General features: G+C 37.2%; 1 protein-coding gene across 4 annotated transcripts in view; it reads right to left on the reverse strand.

Moving 5' to 3' along the window:
* The window catches only part of pms1 (PMS1 homolog 1, mismatch repair system component), an 89,647-nt gene that overhangs the window by 18,511 nt on the left and 47,304 nt on the right, over positions 1 to 23,832 (reverse strand). For 3 of the 4 annotated variants that reach the window (XM_012970376.3, XM_031892621.1, NM_001142901.2), the window contains 2 exon segments: positions 8,856 to 8,972; positions 492 to 614 (listed from right to left, as the gene is read on the reverse strand). In XM_012970376.3, coding sequence (XP_012825830.2) covers positions 492 to 614; positions 8,856 to 8,972 — 240 coding nt within the window. 4 annotated transcript variants of the gene reach the window in all.

Consider the following 23,832-nt stretch of genomic DNA (forward strand, 5'->3'; position numbering starts at 1 on the left):
TTTTAGACACCATGGTAAGTCCTATCATATTTCATCTTTTTGTCAGGTTATGTAAAAAAAAACTTTGTAACTATTTTTGGTGTTCAGTTCAGGGGATCAAAGGGAAATTAGGAACTTTTTAATAAGAATCTGGGACTGCGGGCTGAGCTGTCTATGAAATTCGGGATAGTTGGGAGGTATGCTTCAGGTTTACTTAACAGTTCTCACACATCTACTATAGCTAGAATGGCCTGAAGCTCCTCTTCTTCCTCCTGCAACAAACTTTTTGAACAACAAAGAAACAGCAGTGAAAAAAACTTTAATGCAAATTTACCTCAGCATAACATCAACAATAATAACAACAACAATAATAATAATAAACAGGGGCATTCATGCCCAGTTTGTTACCAACAGCAACTACAGTGTAAATCTATTATAGCCTAATTACATATTGCGTACTTACAAAGCACACAGTGCTGTAAAATATATATGGGTAATCATACTGTTAATACCTTCAGTATTTCTTTGTGATAAATAGGTCGACGGTTTATAAAGAGAAAACTTTTTTCTGAACTTGAGAGGCTGGTTGTAGTGTTATCGGCATATGGCTTGGGTAGATAGCCATTAATAAAAATCTGTGATAATAAGAAGAAAGTAATACAAATGTAAAAATTGTAGCACAATTTTTATAGCAAAATACGTTCTGTATGTCCTATAATACAAATTCCACTTAGTAACTATAAAAATAAAAACTACTTTAGTGAACAAAAGAATAATTTTGTAACAAAAGTAGCAAAATATACACAATACACAAATATACTGGTATCTGTTATCCAAAAACCCATTATGCAGAAAGCCCTAAATTACAGGAAGGCCATCTCTCATAAACTCCATCAATCAAACAATATACATTTTTTAAATAGAATTCCTTTTTTCTCTGTAATAATAAAACACTACCTTGTATTTGATCCCAACTAAGATAGAATTGATTTTAAACAATACTATTGGGTTTAATAATTGTTAAGATTATTTTTTACTAGACTTTAAGTGTGTATGTTTGTATATCTTTATTGATAAAACACTACTTATGTACGCAGCGCTGTACAGTAGAATAGATTTATACAAACTGGGGGTTATTAAAATAATAATAGGTAGATACAAAATATAAAAAACAATAAATACAAAAAAATACAAGGTACAGTTACAATAAATTAAGAGACAATAGGATGAAGGTCCCTGTTCCGTAGAGCTTACAATCTAGATGGGAGGGTAACATACAGGCACAAATAGGCAAATTTAAGTGCTGTAGGTCACAGTGGGTGACACTGCAATATAAATACTAGTTCTCAAATCAGGTGCTGTGCGAGTGCTCCAAGAGGTAGCCTTTAAGTTTAGTTTTAAAAAGACTGAGGGAGGATTCTCTCCGGAGGCAATCAGGGAGGGCATTCCAAATGTAAGGGGTAGCAAGGCAGAAAGTTTTAAGGCGGGAAACAGCAGTATTAGTGGGGGAGGGCCTGAGAGAGGAGGAGAATTCTGGCAGCAGTATTTAATACAGACTGACAGGTTTTGACAGTGGTGTTAAAGGAGAAGGAAAGGCTAGTAAAGAGTTAATCTCAAGCTGCAGGCATACCTTCAGTTGTCTCAATAGTGCCCTTAAGTCTCCCCATATTTCACTTGTTCAGAAGATCTGAAGCCAAACAGGAAGAAAAAACGCTGAGCTGTCTAAAGAAAGTTCCCATAATGCCCCACTCCTGCACAGACATGCAGACCAAGTGAACATGCTCAGTTAGTAAGACTATGGGGCCGATTAATTAAATATCACGAAAATGCTTACGAAAAAAATTGTATTAGTCACGATAATATCGTATTGGCGATCTGAAAGTCACAAAATTTTTGCACCGAACGATTGTAAACAGCGGCAGAACCGTCCCGAATTTTTCACGCTAGCGCACAAAAAATTTGCGCAAATGTATGGAAAAGTTGCGCGGGCGTACAAAAAAAACGGTGGAAACGCTCGGAGCATTCGAACAAACACTCCGAGCATTCGTGTCTTGATAAATCTCCCCCTATGACTCAGCTTCCTGCTGATTGGCTCAGATCCACATTCCTAAGGGGGAGGAGTGAGTTCTTAGCATTTTTGAGGGAGGGGGGAGCAGGAAAGAGCAGAGAACAGAAAGCTGCGTGTCTCTGGCACAGGAACTAATCTTTTTTCTGTGAGTGCTTATGGCTGTATTTACATAGACCTTTCTGATAAAAAATAAAAAATTATTGGTGAACTTTGTATAAAATACTTGCGAAAAAAAGCTTTAGCTCCTAGTTGTTGCTCTGTGCTGCAACCAAATACAATAGTAGAAATCCAAAAAATAGGAAAAAAGCTTCATCAGGTTTACTGCAAAACATTTATACATTTATTAGCTTTTTTCCTATGTTTTGGATTTCTACCTTTCTGATAAAGCTTACTTAGTTTTTACCTTTCTTTCTTCTTTAATATGGTCAGAGAAGAATGTGCCGAATCGACAGGGTTGATGAGCATGCCATCGACAGAGATAGCAAAAAGGGGGGGCAGGACTAGGCTTAGGCAGAAAGATCATTAGTTCAGTTTTTGTTAGGTTCAGTTTGAGGTGGCGTTAGTTCATCCAAGTGTAGCTAGGAGGCCATTACAGATTTAAGTCTCAGTTTTAAATGTTAATGAAGGGGTTGAAAAATAAATTTGGATATCATCAGCATACTGATGAAGATCTGAAGATCAACCTGAAGATCATTTGTAACTCTGCACAATGCCGTCTCAGTTGAGTGCGCAGGCTGAAAACCAGATTGCAGCGGGTCCAACAGATTATGAGAGTTAAGAAAGTTAGCAATACATGAGAAGACAATATGTTCTAAGATTTTGGAAGCAAGCGGTAGAAGCTGGACAGGACATTAATTAGAGGGAATTTATTATTGTTTAATAAGGGTAATGTAGTATTCCTCTTTAGCCTTTGACAAGGCAGAGTAGAGGCAGGCCATTAGGAATTTATAATGGATAAAGTGCGCTTGTGTACAGGATTTCCTCCACATATGTTCTGCAGACTTTGCACAGGAGCGTAAGAATTTGGTTTGCGAATTCAGCCAGGGGCGTGGGTTTTAAGCCCAAGTACGCTTAGGCTGAAGGGGTGCAATGAGTCAATGGTGGAGACTAGTATGCTGTTGTACCCGCTAACCAGGGTATCAGGGTCAGACATCTTGTTAAAGGAGGAAAGACTGGACCTGAAAGAGTGAGTTAAGGCCGGGAGGTGTATTTTGAATTAATACAGTTGGGGAAGGAGCAGGTTGGGAAGGACAGTGAGAGACAGAAAACATAACCAGGTGATGGTCAGAGAAGGGGAAAATCAGAAAGGGACAGATTTTCCGTAAAGACTAAATCCAGAAAATGGCCATCTTTATGAGTTGGAGTATTTGTCCACTGCTCGCCTTGAGAGAGCGCAGCTTCAGTGGCAGTATCATTCTGCAAAAGTCAGGTTTCTGTTAGTGTGAAGAGATGAAATGATTAGAGCGGAACAGATCATGGATGAACGTGGTTTTGTTAGTTAAGGAGCAGACATTAAGAAGTGCACAAGAAAATGGAAGGCAGGAAGAAAGAAGAGTGGGAACCTGAATAAGGTTAGAAACAGCAGAGGAACTAAAGGCTTTAACCCTTTTACTGCCAGCCGTTCTGGTCAAAATGGAACTTGTATTGCCAGACAGTTTTTGAACATTTTTCAATTTAGGGGCCTTTCCTCGGGGGGACTTTTAGTTTACCCAGAAAAACAATGTATTGTTTTTTTCAGAACAACCTAAGCTTTCAAAATATGGTAGAATGTTTGTGTAATTCCAATTCTGTAACAAGATATAGGCTTCTAAATGTCTAAAAATGAAAAAAAAATAATATTTTCCATAATATAAACACACATACTAGAAACAAAAATTATTTTATGCACGAATATACATCTGATTTGGAAAGTCCCATGTCTCCTGAACGTGCCAATACCAAGTATATATAGTTTTATGGAGATTTCTCACTTGTATAGGTCAAAAACTCCCAGTAGTACACCACCAAATTTCCAAAGCACTGCTTCAGAAAAATGCATACTTTAGATTTCAAGGACAAAAATTGCACTAACAGAAGGTTTATCTCAGAAAATGACACATTTCTGGAAAGAACAGATTCTGGGGAATACAGAATAGGCACAACTGTCTGTCTACTCCAAACTATCAAGTTGCAATGCTTTCCTAAAGTTACTGGTTTTTATCAAAATTTGTGAAATTTTTAAAAAATTGCTTCAAAGCTTCCAGTCTATAGTATCTTATCTCCTACAGGTCATAAAGTAACCAAATAAAACACCCTAAATATGAATGCCAGGGGTCCACTGAACAGTTTTATGCCCAATATGTATAGGTTTACTTAAGTATGTAGCATGTAGGGGCCCCAATGTGAACATACCCCCATATGATCAATCATTTCTGTTATTTCAGCTCCAGCAAAATCAACACATTTACATCATTATATGTGGGATAAAGCTAGTAAAAAGTATGCTCACCCCAGAAAGTCATATTTTTGGAAAGTACACATTCCCCCTAATCTAAAATGGGTACCTGTGTCTTTCTACTTCAAAGTACCAAGCCACACAGCTTTTCTAAAGTTAGCAATTTTGATGACATTTCCAAAAATCCCCTCAAAGCTTCCACTTTGCAGCATCTTATCTCCCACATAGTATTAGGTACCAAGATAAAACACGCTAAATTTGAACGTCAGGGGTCCACTGAACAGTTTGATGCCCAATACGTATAGGTTTACCTATCGCCTGCCAGCTCAGCTTTTGCATACAGAGCCCCCTGTCAGTGTATTATGTGCTGAAACTTCCCCTAACTATACAGAGACCCCCACAAAACCATATATTTTTGGAAAGTACACATTCTGACAAATCCAACAAGGGTAAAGAGTCCTTTCTACACCAAAGTACCAATCTCCAAAGCTTTCCTAAAGTTATGACATTTTTTTGACATTTTTTTTTATGACATTTCAGAAAATCGCCTAAAAATGTTGCAATTTGCTGCATTTATCTCACACAATTTCTTGCGTACAAAGGCAAGTCACCCCAAATAGGAATACCCAAGGACTACTGAACAGTTTGATGCCCAATATGCATAGATATACCAAAGTCTGCGGTATGTACTGACCCCAAAATGAAAATAGCGCATATGGATTTCTCACCTGCCAACTCAGCTTTTGCATACAGAGACCCCTGTCAGTGTATTATGTGCCGTAAGACCCCCTAACTATACAGAGACCCCAGAAAACCATATATTTTTGGAAAGTACACATGATGATGAATTTAAAATATGTAAAGTTATTTTTGTACACCTGGCAAAGCTATGCTAAAAACAGATTAGGAACACTTATACGGGGATAAAAATGCGATAAAACCACAAAAAGTGTGCAAATCAGTGAAACAACAAAATAAGTCACATGACAGTGTAATTAGTGGTCAGAATATCTGATCCAATAGTCACGCTGTCAAAATAAACAGTTTTTAGGTAAAAGAAACTAAAAACAAAGTGGTAAAATAAAAAAAACAAAAGAAAAACAAAGTCTTTGTGTGTAAGTGTGTATATGAGTGTATACAAGTGTGAAAAATTAAAAAAAACAAACAAAAAAAACCTGCTAAATTGTGTGCTGTGTGTGTAAATGTATGTAAGTGTGTATAAATGTATGTAAGTGTGTGTTTAAGTGTAAAAAAAAAACAACAACACCTTACCTGTCCTGAAGCACCGATCGCTTGCCTCTGTCCTTCAGGCTGCAGGATCAGTGGGCGGCAGCATTGGGGGGAAGCCAGAAGCAGCAGACGCGCTGCAATCGCGTCTGCTGCTTCTAGGATGGTCCTGCGACGAACGCGTCGCAGGACCCAAAATGACAGCCCCCCTGGCTTGTTGCCCAGGGGGCTGTCATCGCTGCGGCGCTGCAGAGAGAATGCTTCAAATGCCGACGACGTATGGGACACGTTGGCAGTTAAGCCCTTTTTCTGCCACGACGTATCCCATATGCCATTGGAAGTAAAAAGGTTAAGCATTGGGACAGAAGAGTTTGTTGCTTTTGCTAACTAATTAAAGGTCACCAGTTTATATAACAAAAGGAAAATGGGATTCCTAGACATAGAAATTTCAGTGACAGACAAAGCAGTTGATACAACAATTTTTAGAAAAAAATTTAGTGGTAATGCTTTACTGCATGCACACTTGTGACATTCAGGAAGTCTTATAAGGTGTATAGCTGTTGGCCTGTTTCTGTGATTAAGGAGGAATTGCTCAGCAGACTCTGATTTTTTCCAACAGGCCCATGATATGAATAAAAGATTTCTGGGAAGAGGATATAATCAGGGGGTGTTGACTAGAGCATTTAAGAGAGCCGTCAGGGTTAGGTTATTAGAAAGAATTGATCAGGCTAACAAACAGAAAATGCATAGTAAGTGTGAAAAGATCTATTTTATTAAGAGGTTCAACAAACAATTACAGATGCTGATTTTTTTTTTTTAAAGCTTGGAAAGGAGGAATAAATAGCATACCAAAGAAGACATATACACTGGGTGATACCTCCAAGCATGTTTCAGGAACAAAAGCAGGCTAACAAGGTTGATCTTTTGACAATCAGGATGTTTTAAATGTGGCAGTATTAGCTGTGTTACCAGCAAGTAAATTAAGGTTTCTAGTAGTTTTAGTTCAGCCGTTACAAGAAAAGTTATAAAACATACCTTAACTGTAACAGTACAGCAGTAATATACTTGATTTTATGTTTGCAATGCGCTATACAGCATGTGGGCTGCACATTGAAAACATTAAAAGTCATAAATTGAAAATTAAAAATCCTAAATTTAGAGACAAAAGCAATGTTACCAGACACTTTTTTTAAAGTAGCAACAGTGTTATCAGTCTGTTTTCAGTTCAAGGTATACAGAAAATTAGATTAAGTGAGAGGGGGGGGGGGTCATCTATTCAGCTTATTATTAAAAAGAGAAGCATTTTGGATATTTTATTTGCATACATGAATGCAAAAGTGACTATTAAGTGTATTTTATAGACTCTTAATTGTGCAGCATGAGATGTTTCAATTATATTTATTTAATATGGTTTATTTGACTCTGGTAATAGTTTTACAGTGTAACATAAATAGCATTGGGGGTATAAATATAACTCTGAAAGCTGTATAAATACTACTCTTTGTTGCCATTGTATGCTGAGATAAAGTTTATTTGACTCTGGTAATAGTTTTACAGTGTAACATAAATAGCATTGGGGGTATAAATATAACTCTGAAAGCTGTATAAATACTACTCTTTGTTGCCATTGTATGCTGAGTTAAAGTAGTTGCATCACCCTGTATTATCATAGGGAGCTATTTCTATTTTATGTTTTTAAATGGCAGGTGGGAATCATTGCTTCTTTAAATATTGGTCTGTTTTTGAGAAAGCCTATCATTAAGTGCCATATGAGCAAGAAACGTGTAAGGCTAAGAAGCACAGGCTAGATGATTGAATAATACAAATATATATATTTTATCTTTGGAGTGCTTTTTCTTTGAAAGCTATTATGGTTCCTATGTGATATTGATGCTTTGTCTGCACTACTTTATATTATAGATTATACAGTACTTTAGATTATACAGTACTTCTGAAGTGGAAATATTCCTTAGTAAACTCATTTTGTCCGATATAGTCTTTTTTTTATACACAAGAAAGATCACAGAGACCGTCCAGCTGTAAACCATCACAGTTTTACCCATGTGTAGCAGTGCCCAACCCTGGCATCCTCAGCAGGCAGAACTGCTAAGTTGCAGGCTGGCTACCATTGCAACTCTGTGGAAACCTGTAAAGGTAAAGTAACAATACTCATACCCTAAAGCAGTGTTCCCCAACAAGTACCTCGTGAGCAATATGCTGCTCCCCAACCCCTTGGATGTTGCTCCCCGTGGCCTTAAAGCAGATGCTCGTTTGATAATTCCTGGTAAGAAGGCAAGTTCTGGCTGCATAAAAACCAAGTATAATGCCACACAGAGCCTTCTGTAGGCTGCCAGTCCACATAGGAGCAATTAAGTAGGCAATTATAACTCTTATTGGCACCCCAAAGAACCATTTTCATGCTTGTGTTGCTCCCCAACACTTTTTCCATTTAAATGTGGCTCAGGGGTATAAAAGGTTGGGGATCCCTGCCCTAAAGGGTACCGGCACCAGGAACTGTTTGATATTTTTAAACAAAAGGGTGGTAAATGCAGAAAGAGAGGAGAGGTATAAAGGGATCTTCCATTGTAAGATCAGATCTTAGTTATAGCCATTTAGCAGGTGAAGACTTGTAATTCAGAAAATGTATTTGTCTCAATAAGAAGTTTTCACAACTACCCACTGGAAGCAAAGCTTCTAAGGCGCAGGTACAGGCACACTTTTTATTGTTCCTTTTTCTATTGTGGTTTTGTAATTTTATTTTTTCTGTTTTATTATGTGTCAAGATTTTTTTTTTACATTTTTAATTTTAAGGTTTCTACATATTGTCACCAGGTGGAGCAAAAGTTTATTTATTTTAAGTTATTCTGAGTATTAATTAAGTTGCATGGCGCCTCAAGCACCAAGGAAATACTAACAGCATGCAGAATGGACTTAAATGCCTAAAATGCCAAAGACGTTTAGGCTCTTTGTGAAGTAAAATTGGGGATTGAGTGTCCCCAGACCTAATGGTGACACAGAGGCATCCCTACAAAAAACACAAACATATGCAAATACTGACCCACACATAAATGGAAACAAGCACAGGTACATGGAAGTATGAAATTTGTCATGCAACGAAGAGTACAAGATTACAAGGCATTTACTCACCTTTGGGTCTTCGGATTGGTATTGAATAGGAACCATGCAATTCATGATGGCACTTCCCACAACTGACATAAATGCCATCTTATGGTCAGACGTCTTTGATTTTTGCCATACAAGAGCCTGTAATGAAGACAGTACTGCTTAAAACTTTTATATAAAACTTACACGAATTGTAGTTGATAAGTCTGGATCATAAAATCACTTTCATACTTTCCAAGAGACAGACATACTTTGCCTTTTTATACTATAAAAAAGGCATAAAAAAGGGCATATACATACTTATAATAAAAAATTATTGTGCTACTAAAAAAATAAATCAACCAAATACTTATGCGCATGTCAACATATATGTGCCTTTCACCTAACCCTAACCTTCCCTTGTGACACCTACACCAAGCCAATCCCAGGTACTGCTATTTTTTTCTGAAGCCGAACTCACAGGTGACATCATGGAAGTAGGATGGATAGGCCATGAAAATGATATCACCATGTGCGAGAGGGTCAAAAAGACCTACTTACAGTGAAGGGCAAATGCAGGGGCTAAAGGTGACAGGTCTACCAATACTGGCAGCTGGCACTCCACCCACTCAAATCTGACACAGAGACATAACATCTTAAAAATAAGTGAATAATATTGGCAGCAAATGGTACAGAACTGCAACTAAATTATTTTAAGGCATGGAACAATTAAAACTATGAGAAAAAAAGTGTTTGTTGTTTTCTCAAGAGAAAATCTGCTTGTGAGAGGACATGATCACATGTATATTAGAGGACATTATAGACAGATAGATCTTTTTTAAACAGAATTAGAACCCCGTCCTCCCCCTTTAGACTTGAGGAATAGAACTGTCACTTGAAGCATCCAAAATGGTTAGGTTATTCACGGTGAGTTTTGGAATACTCTGCCAGGTGAGGTTGTTAATGGCCACTTTTCTCAACATAGGTACTGTGGTAGAGAGAATCAGGTAAACTTGCCAGTACCTAAACAATAAAAGCAGGTGGTTCATTGTTGTTCTCTGGTGGCAAAATTGTGTGCTTTTACTTAAGAAACATGAGGTTTTTTTGGATAAACCAAATGTAGACATTACACCCATTTGGTCTCAATAACGACTATAGTCTTTTTTGCAAGAGGATGCATTAAAATGTGTTGTTCCTATGTGTTTTATGGGTTGAATATGGATGTATTATCCTGACACTGTATAAATTAGAATGCTAGTGCCTTTATTTTGCTGGTCATATGATTTATAACAATTGAACATTGCCTTTAAAAGTTTTTATGATTTGTGTTTAGTAGCGAATAGGCTTGAGAAAGGGAGAGGTATTTTTTCCCCCACAGATCTATATGAAGGTTTCATCCCTGTACCTGGGAAGCCAATCAGATTTACGAGTAAATGGACTGCATAAACAAAAGCATCATCTTTAAAAACCCCTAGATGCTCTCTCCTTTGTCACAGTGCACTGCTGAAAATCTCTCCAGTACCATGGAATGGCATTAACTAATTTGTCAGAAGGGCTTACTTCTCACTGATTTTGGTGTAAATAAATGTGAGAGTAAAGCCTGATTTATATAGGGCAGTTATCTTCCAACCAGTGGCTCGTGAGCAACATGTTGCTCACCACCCCCTTTGATGTTGCTCCCAGTGGCCTCAAAGTAGACACCCATTTTTACATTTCAGGCTTTGAGACAACTTTTGGAAGCCCAGAGACACAATTTTACTCCAAGCAGAGCCTCTTGCAGGCTATTAGTCCACACGGGGCTACCAAATAGCCAATCACAGTCTTTATTTGGCATCCCCAAAAAACTTGTTCATGCTTGTGTGGCTCACCAACACTTTTTACATTTGAGTGTTGCTCACAATTAAAAAAGGTTGGGGATCCCTGATATAGGTCTATGGCATGCAGGTGCTTAAGTTTTTTTGCACAAAAACACAGAGGTTGACCTCCTCCTAGATGAGAGAATGGTTATTGAGAGATTTCAATGTACAACACATGCATAATTCTAGGACGATCACATACTTGATTCTCGTCTTCACATTCAAGCAAAAATCTGACTGCAAACTCCATCTTGTCACCACAAATGCTCAGGAACTGCAATGTTTTTTTAGTAACGCCCACTCCTAGGAGGTCTTAATATTAGCACTAATTATCGCTATATTTCATGCTTTTAATGCTTAAAATATGTCTGTGAATTATGCTTTAGTATTATTTCTATTAGACAGTTATCGCAATGTGATGGACATAACACTGTGCGATAATTGAGATTTATGCGCATGCGATATGACTAGTAACGCATGCAAAATTACTTTGATGAATTGTTACTTAATTAAAGAACACTTTTTAATGCATAAAACTATGCGTTAAGTGATAACGACCTTTTGTGAATCGGCCCTTTAGTATTCAACACCCTAGGACCCCCGAATTTGAAAAATGGAACCTGGACCTCTCCTTTTTCTCTCACTCTTTCTATTCTAACTTCTTTCTCTGCATAAAAAAAAAATAGCTAATTTAAGACAGATTACGATGCAACTAAACACGTAATACGCAACAATTGATTGTTGTCATTTATTGTTATTGTAAAAAGTACTTCTTGCTGAAACCAAAAAAACTTAAATAATTATAAAAAAAAAATCAGAAGGTATTTACTTAAATTTCTAAATACTTTTGCTGGCTTTTGAGGAGTGGATGATTCATTGTACAGCTTGTGCATTCTCACACTGCTAATGAGGGCAGAGGGCAAGTGTGGAGTAAAAATATTTAATCAGCTATAACTGTGATTGTATTCTTCATAAAATCTGATGATTTAAACTGATATTAAATAATATTTTCTATTTGAAACTGACATTTCTTGGGTCTTGTCTCTTTCGGAGAAATACCTATAATATATTGGCAACAGGATCAGTCGTTGACTGAGTGTTGAAGTGTGAAAACAAGAATGTTTAATTGAGGAAATGTGAGAGTTAATCATTTGAGTGTAACTGCATGGGGAATTGCAAGCATGTGAGTATCCAAAGTATGAATGTGATGAGCATACAGAAGTGAAAGTAAGTTAATGTGTGTGCAAATGATAGTGTGTTACATGAAAATGGATGACTGCAAATCATTTTATTTGTTGGTTAATTCCCCTCAGCCACATTTTATATATTCATGATCGATCCTTTAATATGCAGCAAGCTACAAATCTAGATTTAACCCCTCTTTGTCTAAGGTGATGTTACAGTTATGGATAATAGGGGTCATTTACAATGCCTCATGCAGTGTGCAAAGTACAAAAAAGGCTACAATTGGCCATTTTTTTTGTTCTTTACCCATTGTATGGGGATTTGTGCTAATAGCAGCAGGCCTCACCTTGTGGACTGCTGTAAGAATCTAGTGTGTCCCCTGGAGTTGTAAATGCACCCTAAAGTGTTTTTTTTGTTTCCAGACTGTGGGCATGTCTGAATGAGCATAAGCATAACTTCTTCAGTGCTGGCCAAAGAGTTATCTTTAATTGTTGCACATGGGCCTGTTTTTAATGAAATTAGTTATTTAATTAATATGTTAACCTGATATCTTGGTCATAATGAATATAATGAATACAAGATTTGAGTTGTAATATAAATGCTTTATTTGACCATTTGGCAATGGGAAAGTGGAACTACAAAAGACAAAAGACAACCACCTGTAAATTTGTGAAATCTGCTCATCTGGCTGTTCTTATCCTGAATCAATTGGAGAATACCATGCTGAAAAATACAATTTAAAATGAAAGGCCAGCATATACTTTACATGTAAAGCTGGAAACACAAAATTATATAAGCTCTATGTTGCACTTGGCCATCAGGACTGTACTAAAAATCGGCCAGTCATTAGTGCCTTTTGGAGGTAATTGGATAACCTGCAAATAAAAAGCAACACAAATGTCCAAATTTTTTGTGAATTTCTTATGGAATGAAAATAATGGTTTTATGGGAAGTAAATAAAAAATGTAGTTTTAAAGTTATTTGTAAGTGTAATTGCTACTATGGCAGTATTTGCCTGATCATTTCTATTCTAAACTATTGTTTTGACTGATTAACAGATTAATGAAAAAGCATGCAATGCTATGTAGCAATTTTTACAGAAATTTTTTTTTTTTCTATATTAAATTATATGGCTTACTTTTAAGGACCTACTAGACTCAGCAATGCAGAGGTTACAAAGGATATATTCGCACATACACATAACCAGCTGACTATGTTCCTGGTAGGGCCAACTGTATTTCTTGTAAAGTATTCACCAGAAAGAACATCTGATAATACATGCTCATAAACACTAGCATCTGTTGGGTTTTAGCAGTTCTCATGCTAGAGTGTTGATTTCAGTTTAAGATGCCCAGTGGATATCTATATCCTGACAACTCTAATTGAGCCCACTACAATAATTCTCAGTGAAATTTTACAATTATTTTTACTCTAATTCTTTTAATTCCCTGCAGTGCAGTTAAGGCCTTTAAACAATGAAAATCCATCTCACCAATTTCTTTAAACTTTTGGTTGGGGTCCTACCTATGTTCATGAAGTCAAGGCATTGACTTCGTGAAAAGACTGGGCTTGAGTAGAGAGCTACAGTATGCAATACAAAAATATTTTTTTTAAAAAAGTCTAGCCTACAAAAGAATATGCATTCTGTTGCATTGTTGCCACAAGATGCAAGATAGTACAGGTATGGGATCCGTTATTTAGAAAGCTCGGGACCTGGGGTCTTCCAGAAAAGGGATCTATTTGTAGTTTGGATCTCCATGCTTTAAGTTTACTACAAAATCAATTAAACATTAAATAAACCAACTGGGGCTGTTTTCCATCCAATAAGGATTCATTATTTCTTAGTTTGGATCAAGTACAGGGTACTGTTTTATTATTACAGAGAAAAATTAAAATAATTTCTAAAAATTAGAATATTGTTTAAAATGGAGTCTACGGGAGATGGCCATTCCATAATTCGGAACCCTCTGGATAACAGGTTTCCGGATAACGGATCCTATACTTGTATATTATTACTTGTAGTGCCACAGTTTGTTTTTTTTTTGTTGCAAAAAAACCTCTATGTACCCCTGATTACATATTCTACAAATATATCTGTCTTTCAGGTTCAGAAGCAATTTTTTGGCTTCTGCTGGACCTCAGGAGTTCGGGTAGTGGAAGCTGTAGGGGAGAGTCATTTCTCCACAAGATATTTTCCGCTACGGGTTTGTGACATCCCCAGTAATTGTCTATAGATTAGTTTGAATACTTTCAACTAAAATTCAAATTGCTTTCTATTAGGTGAGTAAACATTACAGGACCATTATCAGATTTGATCATCAAAATCAAGTAATGATCTTTTGGGTCCCTGAAGGCCTACAACAAGGGCATTCAAAAAGGGTTTCCTATATCTAATTTTTTAATATCTGGCTCTCTTTTAAAAAAAAAAAAAAAAAAATAAGTTTAACCACTGCCAAGGTAAATAGTAAGCTATTTTACATTTTCATTTACAATGAATTTCTATAGAATATAATATCTAGCATACATGGTTTCAGAAAAAAAGAAATGAAAAACTCTGGCTATTAATAACATGAGATCTGCCTGCCTCCAGGTATGTGACTAATGTAAAGAAGGCTTCCTGAACAGAGAAGGGCTTAATGTAAGTCTAAGCCAGTGGTGAGCTTTAGATTTAGCTGAAAGCTGCGGTGGCTTTTGGTCCTGATGTGGCCGGTTGAGGCAGAGCCCATCACTAAGCAACCTGTTTCTGTTTTAAGTGTGCCATCTGTTTTAAGGGTGTCATTTAAAATAAAATTAAATCATTAATTACTGTTCTCAATGTATATCTTTAAAAATAAATATAAAGTGTTAAGGACCACCCTATGTGGCTTATTTCAGAAGTAAGGAAGTTAAAAAGTAAAGAGAGAAAATGAGGAACAGATTGTGACAGAGGTTAAGATTTTAACCTAAAATATTTTTAGTACATTAATTCAAGTTGAAAGTATGGCATAAAGGTTTATTGAACTAGAATACACCCAAGGGTACCTAGAGAACTTAGTTCAGTTTTAGCCAAGCCTCGCTTTCTAATTTTTTCAGAATTTTTATCTGGTATGGTACCTGTGGACTGGAGGAAAGCCAATATAACCCCAATATTTAATAAGGGAATATGGCCTATGCCTGATAATTATAGGCCATAATGGAGAAAGACATTGGAGTCCTTGTGAATATTAAATTTGGCTGTAGCAAGCAATGCCAGTCCGCAGCTGCAAGGGCAAATAAGGGCAAACTGGGCTAAGCAGGAGCAATAAGTATCATGTATGTTTTCTCTTGCTTGGGTTTTGCTACAATCCTGGTTAGGACTGGAAAGGGTGGCAATGCATAGACAAACTTGAAGCCCCAAGGCATTCAGGCATCTCTTGGTTCTGGAACAATAGACCAGCAGTTTCTGGTTTTTGTGTAGCAAGCATGTTAATGTCTGGATATACCCCATCTGTGTACTATTTCCTTCAGGGTGGAGTGTGACCACTATTCTTGGTCCATGGACTGTCTGCTTAAGTAGCCCACCTCCCAAGTATGCCTGGAATGAGCAACCTGCCCAATGGAGCATGTGTGACACCTCTGCTAAAGCAGTCCTGCTGTGGCATTGTCCAACTGCATGTGAAATGGTTTTGACTTCAGCATGTGAGCCTACTTGTGCACTGCATTGCAGTTCACCTGTATGTCCAACACGGCAAGTCTGTGAGGAATGCACTCTTGCCCCCTGTCATTTCAAATATATTTTGCTTGAGGTCAGGTCCAAAAAGTTGTACTCCAGTAAATTTAAGGGATAAGAGCCCAGCCTTTGGTTTCTGTCTTCTAGCATCCACAGGGCTAGCAAATGACTTGGCTGAGAGTAAATTTGTATCCATTGCTGAATCAGCTAAAAGGTTAAAGCTGAATTAATCTTCTTTAGGTCTGCTATTAGTTCATACTTTTAATCAGATGGCCTGTCCATCATCTCCTGTAACCAGAAACCTGTGGTTCAAGCCAGGTCAACAGTTAATGCTGCTGGAATAAGTATGGATGTTACATGTACAAAACCTTCACTTAAGGTTGCCTCCAAGAACCTATGGATGGGGCATCAAAAGGTTGTGTCCTTTGCAAGGGATGTGGTATAACTGAGACAGATCTAGAGGGTTTATAACATAGTTTACTCTGTTCCTCTGGGACAGGGTATGTGTTAAAAAACCATCTAGTCAAGTTAATGCTGTGATCAGGCTGTGTCCATTCAGCATCTATAGACTGCTGCACTGGTTGAATATGTGGATTGTACCCCAAGAACTTTATCTGCTTTTGACAGTGGAGAAAACTCATTTTTAATTTCTAAGGCATCCATCATTTGTTTGAGTAATATCTTGGTGTTCCCAGATTTAGTACAGGTGCCCTCTGTATCTGTGTACAGGATCAGCTGATTGTAGTATTTGGCCCTCATCACTACCCTGTATATCTTGTTCGGTACTGGAGTGTTAACAGGTGAATGATTTCTCCCTGTGTCTCTTGCAAGGTAGAAATCTGGATGACGGATAAACTGTGGATTGTATTATGGATTTAATCCAAACCATTAGTTCTCCAAACTGTGTAGGCATAGGCTGCAACTCTGTAGCATCAGAGGGTTATTCCACAATATCACAAGTCCCTTCTTTTAGTGGTGGTGTATTAAGGGTATCAGGTTTTAAATTTGTACAGAAATCCCTCTCATTTTTATGTTGTGTGTAATTGTAAAAAAAAAAGTGAGCATTTATAAGTTTTGCTAACTTTCTTTGCTTGTGACTTTTTATTTCCTCCTGGGCCTTTCTTTTCTGTAGGCGGGATACAAGATTGTTGGGTATTGCCTGCTGTGGATATTATGATATTGTTAAAAACGTGAGCATATCCACTTAGCCTGCGAACTGACTGGATTTGTGCTGTGCACACTGTGCAACTAGGAGGAAGTGATGCAACACAAGCATCTGGTTCAGTTCAGCTGCCAAGTAAGAAGACTTACAAACAAGTGCTGTTGCCAATAGAAAGGTGCTTTGATGTGCCTGGGTTAACACACAAATCAGTATTATGGCCAATAGAGAAGCCTGTACCTAGTGTTCCAGTACATACTTGATCTGGCCAATATCAAATAATGGAAAAAAGTGGCTGCTTTGCTAACCATAGTTTTAGAGATAGGTGGGCTGCTTTGCTATCTCTGTGAGGTGTCCAGTAATAATATCAGTGCATAACATGAAACTGTTAGGCTGTTCAGCAAGGTTGGGTTGTGTGATCAGGCTGCTTTGATAACCCTCCATGGCCACATGTGCCGTGTATAAAGGGCTGAAGTGATATGAAGGGGGAAGTATGCATAGACAGTTTTTAACAATGTTGTAGTTCACATTTTTGTGTTTCAGTCTTATACAAAATGTTTTTCATATTTGTAAGCCTATATAAACTGTTGGGACTTCATTTGTGTGAGCCTATGATTAAAGCTGTGATGGCCGAAATGCATTAAGGCCCATGTCTGCAGCCTTTCCGTAATAAAGTTTTTGGGACTATTTACCACAGAGTGCTACTCATCAATATTTATTGTGTCATATGGAGAGGAATGCTGAAAGAGGTGCACCTGGGGAATTCCGTGATGCACTAAGGGAGTGCAGGAGATATGTCCTTAACTGTGGTGTGCAAGGAAAGTTTATTTATGAAAAGTGGAGGAAATAGCACATATTATTTATGACACAAGAGGGGTAAGTCTTGACCGGTTTCTCTGTCTATTAATCTTATGAAGGAAAAAGGGCTGCTCAGTGTATCCAAAAATACCCGGGGGTTTAATAATTGGTGAGGATCTACCCTATCTTCTCGGCTATGTGCGCAAAAAAATAGTCGTGTTTTATTATTTCTTTTCAGACAAAATTCTTTTATTCATTGACTAATGCCTGAACAGATGATTTGCTCAATATTCTGACAGCAAGAATGGCCTTTTGGGCAGGTGAAAAAAAAGCATAATATAAACCATAAAACATTTATAATTACATTATTATTACTGTTAAACAATAAGCATTTTTTTAGACTTTAGACCTCCTATAAATTGTATCCTATATTAAAAATATGAAATGTCTCCTGTGGTTATGAAAAACGATATGGGTAAGCAGCTTTCACGGTCTTTTTAAATTATAACATTTCTATATTCAGGTAATTAAAAATAGCAACAAAATCTTTGCACAAAGAAATCTCTGGTTATCTACTAAACTTATACTTTTCCTTTCATACCTATTAGAAGTCCAGTTTCAATAGAATGAAAAACATAGTGATTAACATGGAACATGCTTGAAAATTATTAGTGGTGTCCACTATCACAAAGTTTGCATTTAATATGTCCTCAGGTTTCACAGCTTTCTGAAAAGCTGTTTACTAAAGTGATCTTTTTACAGTTATGTATATCAGCTACTCAGGAGGTCAGGCAGTGTAATAACATCCTTGCATTAATCAGCAACCCAGATTTATTACTGTACCTTCACTCATCCACCAACGTATAAGCCTTAATAAACAAGCACATGTTTATGTAAGTTGCCGATCCTCCTGAAATCAGTCCCACCTATAATTTCAGAAAGCACATTTTTGATCTGAAGGAGAGCGAGTACACTTTATATTATCAACAATGATTCTTATATATAAACATGTGCACTTTAACTGATTCATATTTTATTAAAACAATTTTTACTAAAAACAATGTAGTCATAAAAAAGCAAAATGCATTTTGCCCCTGAATAAATCAAGGACATTTATTAAAACATTTTTAAACAAATACATGTATTTAGTGTACTGTCTAAATTTAAAAAATTACATAAGTTTGAATTCTGTAGACAGGGTTCAAAAGCTAGCAGCTTGATGTGCCAATGCACTTACAGACAAGCCCTTTATTTAGTGCTAAAAACCACGTGCAAAATGAAATACTACTGATATACAGAAGGTCTTTTATCTTAACAAGGTTTCACATAAAAATTTTACATATATTACACAAAACACATAAATTATAATTATTTTGATGCTACTGGTTTCTTTTAATGTTATACTGACACAGAACTGGTGCTATAAATTGTTATTTTTTAAATATACCCCAAAAACTAGTTTACCCCTTTATTTTACCCAGCTACAGTTTAGACTTGGCATATAACTCATTCAAGTAAATGGGGCAAATTCAGGTAATCTTTTTAAAAAGGAAAAAAAAAAGGCTTACAGTCTGAATGAGCAGATTTGACATAAAGTGAGAAAGAGCTGTGTGTTGTCTTACTTCCTCATGTGTCAGTGCACCATCTATTTTCTAATAAGGAGCATGAGCAAATTAAATTTTCATTTTGGAAAGACATATTGCTCCCCTTAAGGGCCATATGTCATGTACAACCAGTTTAAAGGACATTGTATTAATCTAATCAATAATTTAATTGGCAGTGCTAAGGATTAAGGTTCAACTTAAAAGAGGGGTATGAGGAACAGTTACATACTACACAAATACTGAACGGGATATATTGGGAAGCAAATACTCTGAAGGTGGCCATACACATTACAATAACAATCTTTCCTGTGAACATTTTCAAAAAAAGCTCAATGCTATGCAGGTAGAAACAATAGGATTTACCCCTATTCAGCACTAACGTACAGCTGATGTACAGCGCCTTTTTTCCATTTTGCCTGATCGACAAGCCAACCAATATCAAAAGCTTTTGCCAATATCAGTCAACCACCATGGCCAATGGCATACAATGCAAATGATTCGCTTCTCTCCATCTGCGTTTTGTACCCAGAGAAAAGCATATACTCTTGCATTCGCTTCTTCGTATTGCTCCACTAACAGGAATGGTATTAGTCTGTGTGCAGCTGCCGAGTAGATCTAAAGCTGGTGCAGATCTGCTTTTCTGTTTGGTACACAAGTAAAGTAAAGCAGATCATCCACATCATGTGCCCTTAGCCTACGTGTCTACAGATTTGTATGCAGTTTCCTAAGTAAAGATTCTTACTGATATTTTGCTTCTCTGCAGGAATTGTCTCTTTTCCAATAAATTTTCCTTCACACTTCAACAGCCATGACAAACACATCATATACACTATATTTGCCAGTTTCACTGAAAGTAATGGAGGGTACAATATACTGTACAAAAGGAAGGTGTGGAAAGGAAGGCAATGTTTATTAAAGAGACATATAGGTTAAACATAAACTCTAATCTTGTAGGCAATTATGAATAATATATGGCGCTGGATTCACTTTGGTCTAAATAATTATACGATCTGTAAAAATGGCCCCTTTATTGGAGCTTCAACGCCACTTTTTAAAACACATTCCTTCTATATTTAGACGAGTACATTTTTTTTCTTTACACACTATGTCCCTTCTATTCCTATTTACCGTTGTTTTCATTATGAGAATCTATGGTGCATAGATTACATCTCCTAAATAATTGACTAATGCTTATTTGTAGGACATAGCAGTCACAATAAAGGGATTAATGGTAGGGGTTGCTTATACAGGGGACATTTGCTCCATATTCTTCCCTGAAAAAATGTACTCTGAGGGAAAGCAGTCTGATGGAACTTTCTAAATCAGCATGCATGAATTTTGCTTAACATTCCAAATAAAAAACTACAAAGGATCAAACTGAATTGCATCCTGTGCTTTATTGTAGTCTGAAGAACACTTTAATACAGGTTACATTTAGGAAAATGCTAAAATGATACTTAATTACTCTAAATATGCAGAATTTAGCAACTGTTGAAAAACATAGGTTAACATATTTGATATATTAGTTAACCATATATGCAACAAAACTCTATTCTAAGGATGCCTATTACCGGTAAAAGGAAGGAGCCACATTAAAATACTTGTATTGCTTTTTTTCCATTTCAGAACTATGACGAAAAAAACTCTCGGAACTGTGTGTATGGCAGCTGTACCACAGCTGTGCTTTCCTTGATATAAGAGAACACTAAACAGTATGATTCTTGTAAGTGAGAGTGGCAGATTTTAGGTGACAAAGCTTCTATTTCCAAGAAGGAAATCTTTATCCACAGGAAGTAGATATCTGCATGACATATGTAATCTCCCTTGCTTGTGCACAACAAAATAGCTACAGGAAATATTTTCACACAAAAGTAAGCATTTCATTTTTAATTTAACTGAACATTTATTAGTGTGATCTTAATAAACCTTGCTGGTCTAAAATTATAATACATAAAATGAAATGTCAAAGACAGAAGTCTAAAAAAAAACCCAACAAATTAAAAAAACTTTTTAAAAGAAATCAAATAAATAATACTAGGGGTCCTGATTAGTTAGGTTCCCCTTAGTGACTGTGTACCCCAGGCTTGATGTGCCTCATTTTCAAAGAACTGTCCAGCCCAGGATACATTGCTGCATAGTACAACATTGTCATCTATTCTGTGCCCCTGGATGTCCCTGTCCTAGTGGCTTGAGCCAGTTGCATGCGCAGTAAAGTAATACTGCCAAAAACTAGTATACTTTGTATTTGCTCATCCTATGTCACAGCAAGGGGCACCTGAGAGCACAGGAGAAGGTGAACAACTGGTCACTGGAGGGTGTTTGACAAATTAAAGCCCATGTCTGGACTGAGAATTAATATAGGCCCAGGAATTTCATGAACACAAATGTCCAAACAGCCCCACAAAGCCCAATATAAAGCACCAGTCTATGGCAGATTAAATCTTTCCTGCTTTTCTGCATTACAAAAATATAAAACTTCTCTTCAGCAGCTCTCCGGTTTGGAATTTCAGCAGGTCTTCAGCTGCTGCTTGCTAGAGTCTTGTTTACCTTAGCAATCAGGCAGTGGTTTGAATGAGACAGGAATATGAATAAGACAGGGTATGAATATAAAGATAAGGAATAAAAAGTAACAATAATAACATGGTAAGCTCAAGAGCAATAGTATTTGACTACTGGGGTCAGTGACTCCCATTTGAAAGCTGGAAAGGTATACAAGAAGGCAAATAATTCAAAAACAATAAAAAATAAATAATAAAGACCAATTACAAAGTTGCTAGGAATAAGACATTCTATAGCATACTAAAAGTTAACTTAAAGGTGAACCACCCCTTTAAAAGAGATACTAAAAACAAGAGTGGGGGGCGGGTCTGGCACGCATGGAGTAGGGCACATACCTCCAGTCAGCCATCCTGAAACAATCCTGCCTAAGCCCGATTTGAGGGATTACCCAGCTCCCACACGGCTGACAAGCAACCCTTTACTTTCACCCAACTCAGCAGGGCAGAAAAATGGGGAAGAATAAGGGTGCACCTGCACGATCCAAGCACTCTGAACCTCCACATGTGCTCTCCCAAGATGGCGGTGTGGCATTCACATCAGGAACATTTGCACAGTTCACAAAGCTGGAAGGTAAGCGCAAATGCAATGGACAGAGGAACATTTTGACTGCTCATAAAGCTGGAAGGTGAGCCCAATCACTCAGCAAGTTTGCTAGAATGCCTGACACTAATCTGTCAGACCAGACTAACTTAATACACACTTAATACACAAGTGGATTAAACAGAAACCCCCCATAAGTGCCCAGAAACCAACGTTAGGAGAAACTGTGCATTTATTGGGAACAAATCACGCAATAAATTCAATGAGCCTAAACTTGACTTTAACATCATAAAGCTTGATGTTCAAAACTTAAGAGAACATACACAAGAAGCAGAGCGGCGCATATATTTGGAGGAGAGAACACGCCCCCCTCTCTGGTACGCAAGATAACCAGGCCGATAAAATCGCCGCACTGCAAGCTAAAGCAGATGGAGATCCCAGAATGTGCAGAGGGCAGACAAGTGGAACTTTTTACTAGAAAAATGGATTAATTATTTAAAAATTTGGCAGAGAGTCACTCTCACAATGTTTCATTATAGAACAGGCGCATAGGGTCCCCAGCAAACCTACACCACCAGGACCACTCCCACGACCACTTATTGCTCGTCTTAACTACAGAAATTGAGACAAAATTTTACAGGAGGCCAGAGCTCTTCGATCCATACAATATGAGAATCATTGAGTCTCCCATCATTAAATATTTACCTTCCATATGAACAGTCTGGGTACAAAGAAATAATCTCCTTCTTCAGGCTCCTGGTCTTTCTATTAATCTGGACCAATGACAGAAATAAAACGTCTTTCATGGAATGTCAGAGTTTTGGGCAGCCCAATAATATGTGGCCTTGTATTTAAGGCTATTCGACGAGTCCAACCACATCTAATACTCCTTCAAGAAACACACAGAAAACTGTGGTTGGGAGCCTCTTACAACTCCACATACTGCTCTTTTACTAGAGGGGTATCTATTCTTATTGCTAAAAATTGTTCCTTTACACTCAGCAAAGTGGTTTCATACCCTGAAGGTAGCTTTATTGTTGTATTGTGTACACTAAGAATTGAAAGAATTTATAGATATTAGAATGAACCAACTCCTCAGATTGTTTGGGACACACTGAAAGCTTATGCTAGAGGGTCTTATAACTGATTGGGATTTGTTGTTAAATGTTTTAATTTGTATATAACTAACAAAGAAGAACAACTCAGGGTAGTTTAGAGGGCTTTTTCTCAACATCTCTCGCCACAAACAAGGGAAACATGGCTCTCAATTCAGAATACCCTACAAGTTGCTCAAGTGAAAAAATCATTACTGCACTGCAATGCTAGTATATTTGATACGGGAAACAAAAATGGTAAATTATTGGCTATGCTCTCTACATACCTGTTATTAAAGATAGCCAAGGTGCAGTTATATCCAACCCAGTTATGATCAACAAGGTCAATCCATCCCCCTACCTACCCTAGAATCTCAGAACGAACTCTACTAGATAATCACATTACTGAAACATAAGTACAGGATGTCATTTCCTCCGCAGTTTCAGGCAAAACCCCCTATTAAACTAAACTATTCTGTGGAACGCACAGTGAATGAATAAATAGAAGAATTGCTGTGAAATGGTGTGCTGGTCCTGTT

Source organism: Xenopus tropicalis, chromosome 9 (genome assembly GCF_000004195.4).
Source record: "Xenopus tropicalis strain Nigerian chromosome 9, UCB_Xtro_10.0, whole genome shotgun sequence".
NCBI lineage: Eukaryota > Metazoa > Chordata > Amphibia > Anura > Pipidae > Xenopus > Xenopus tropicalis.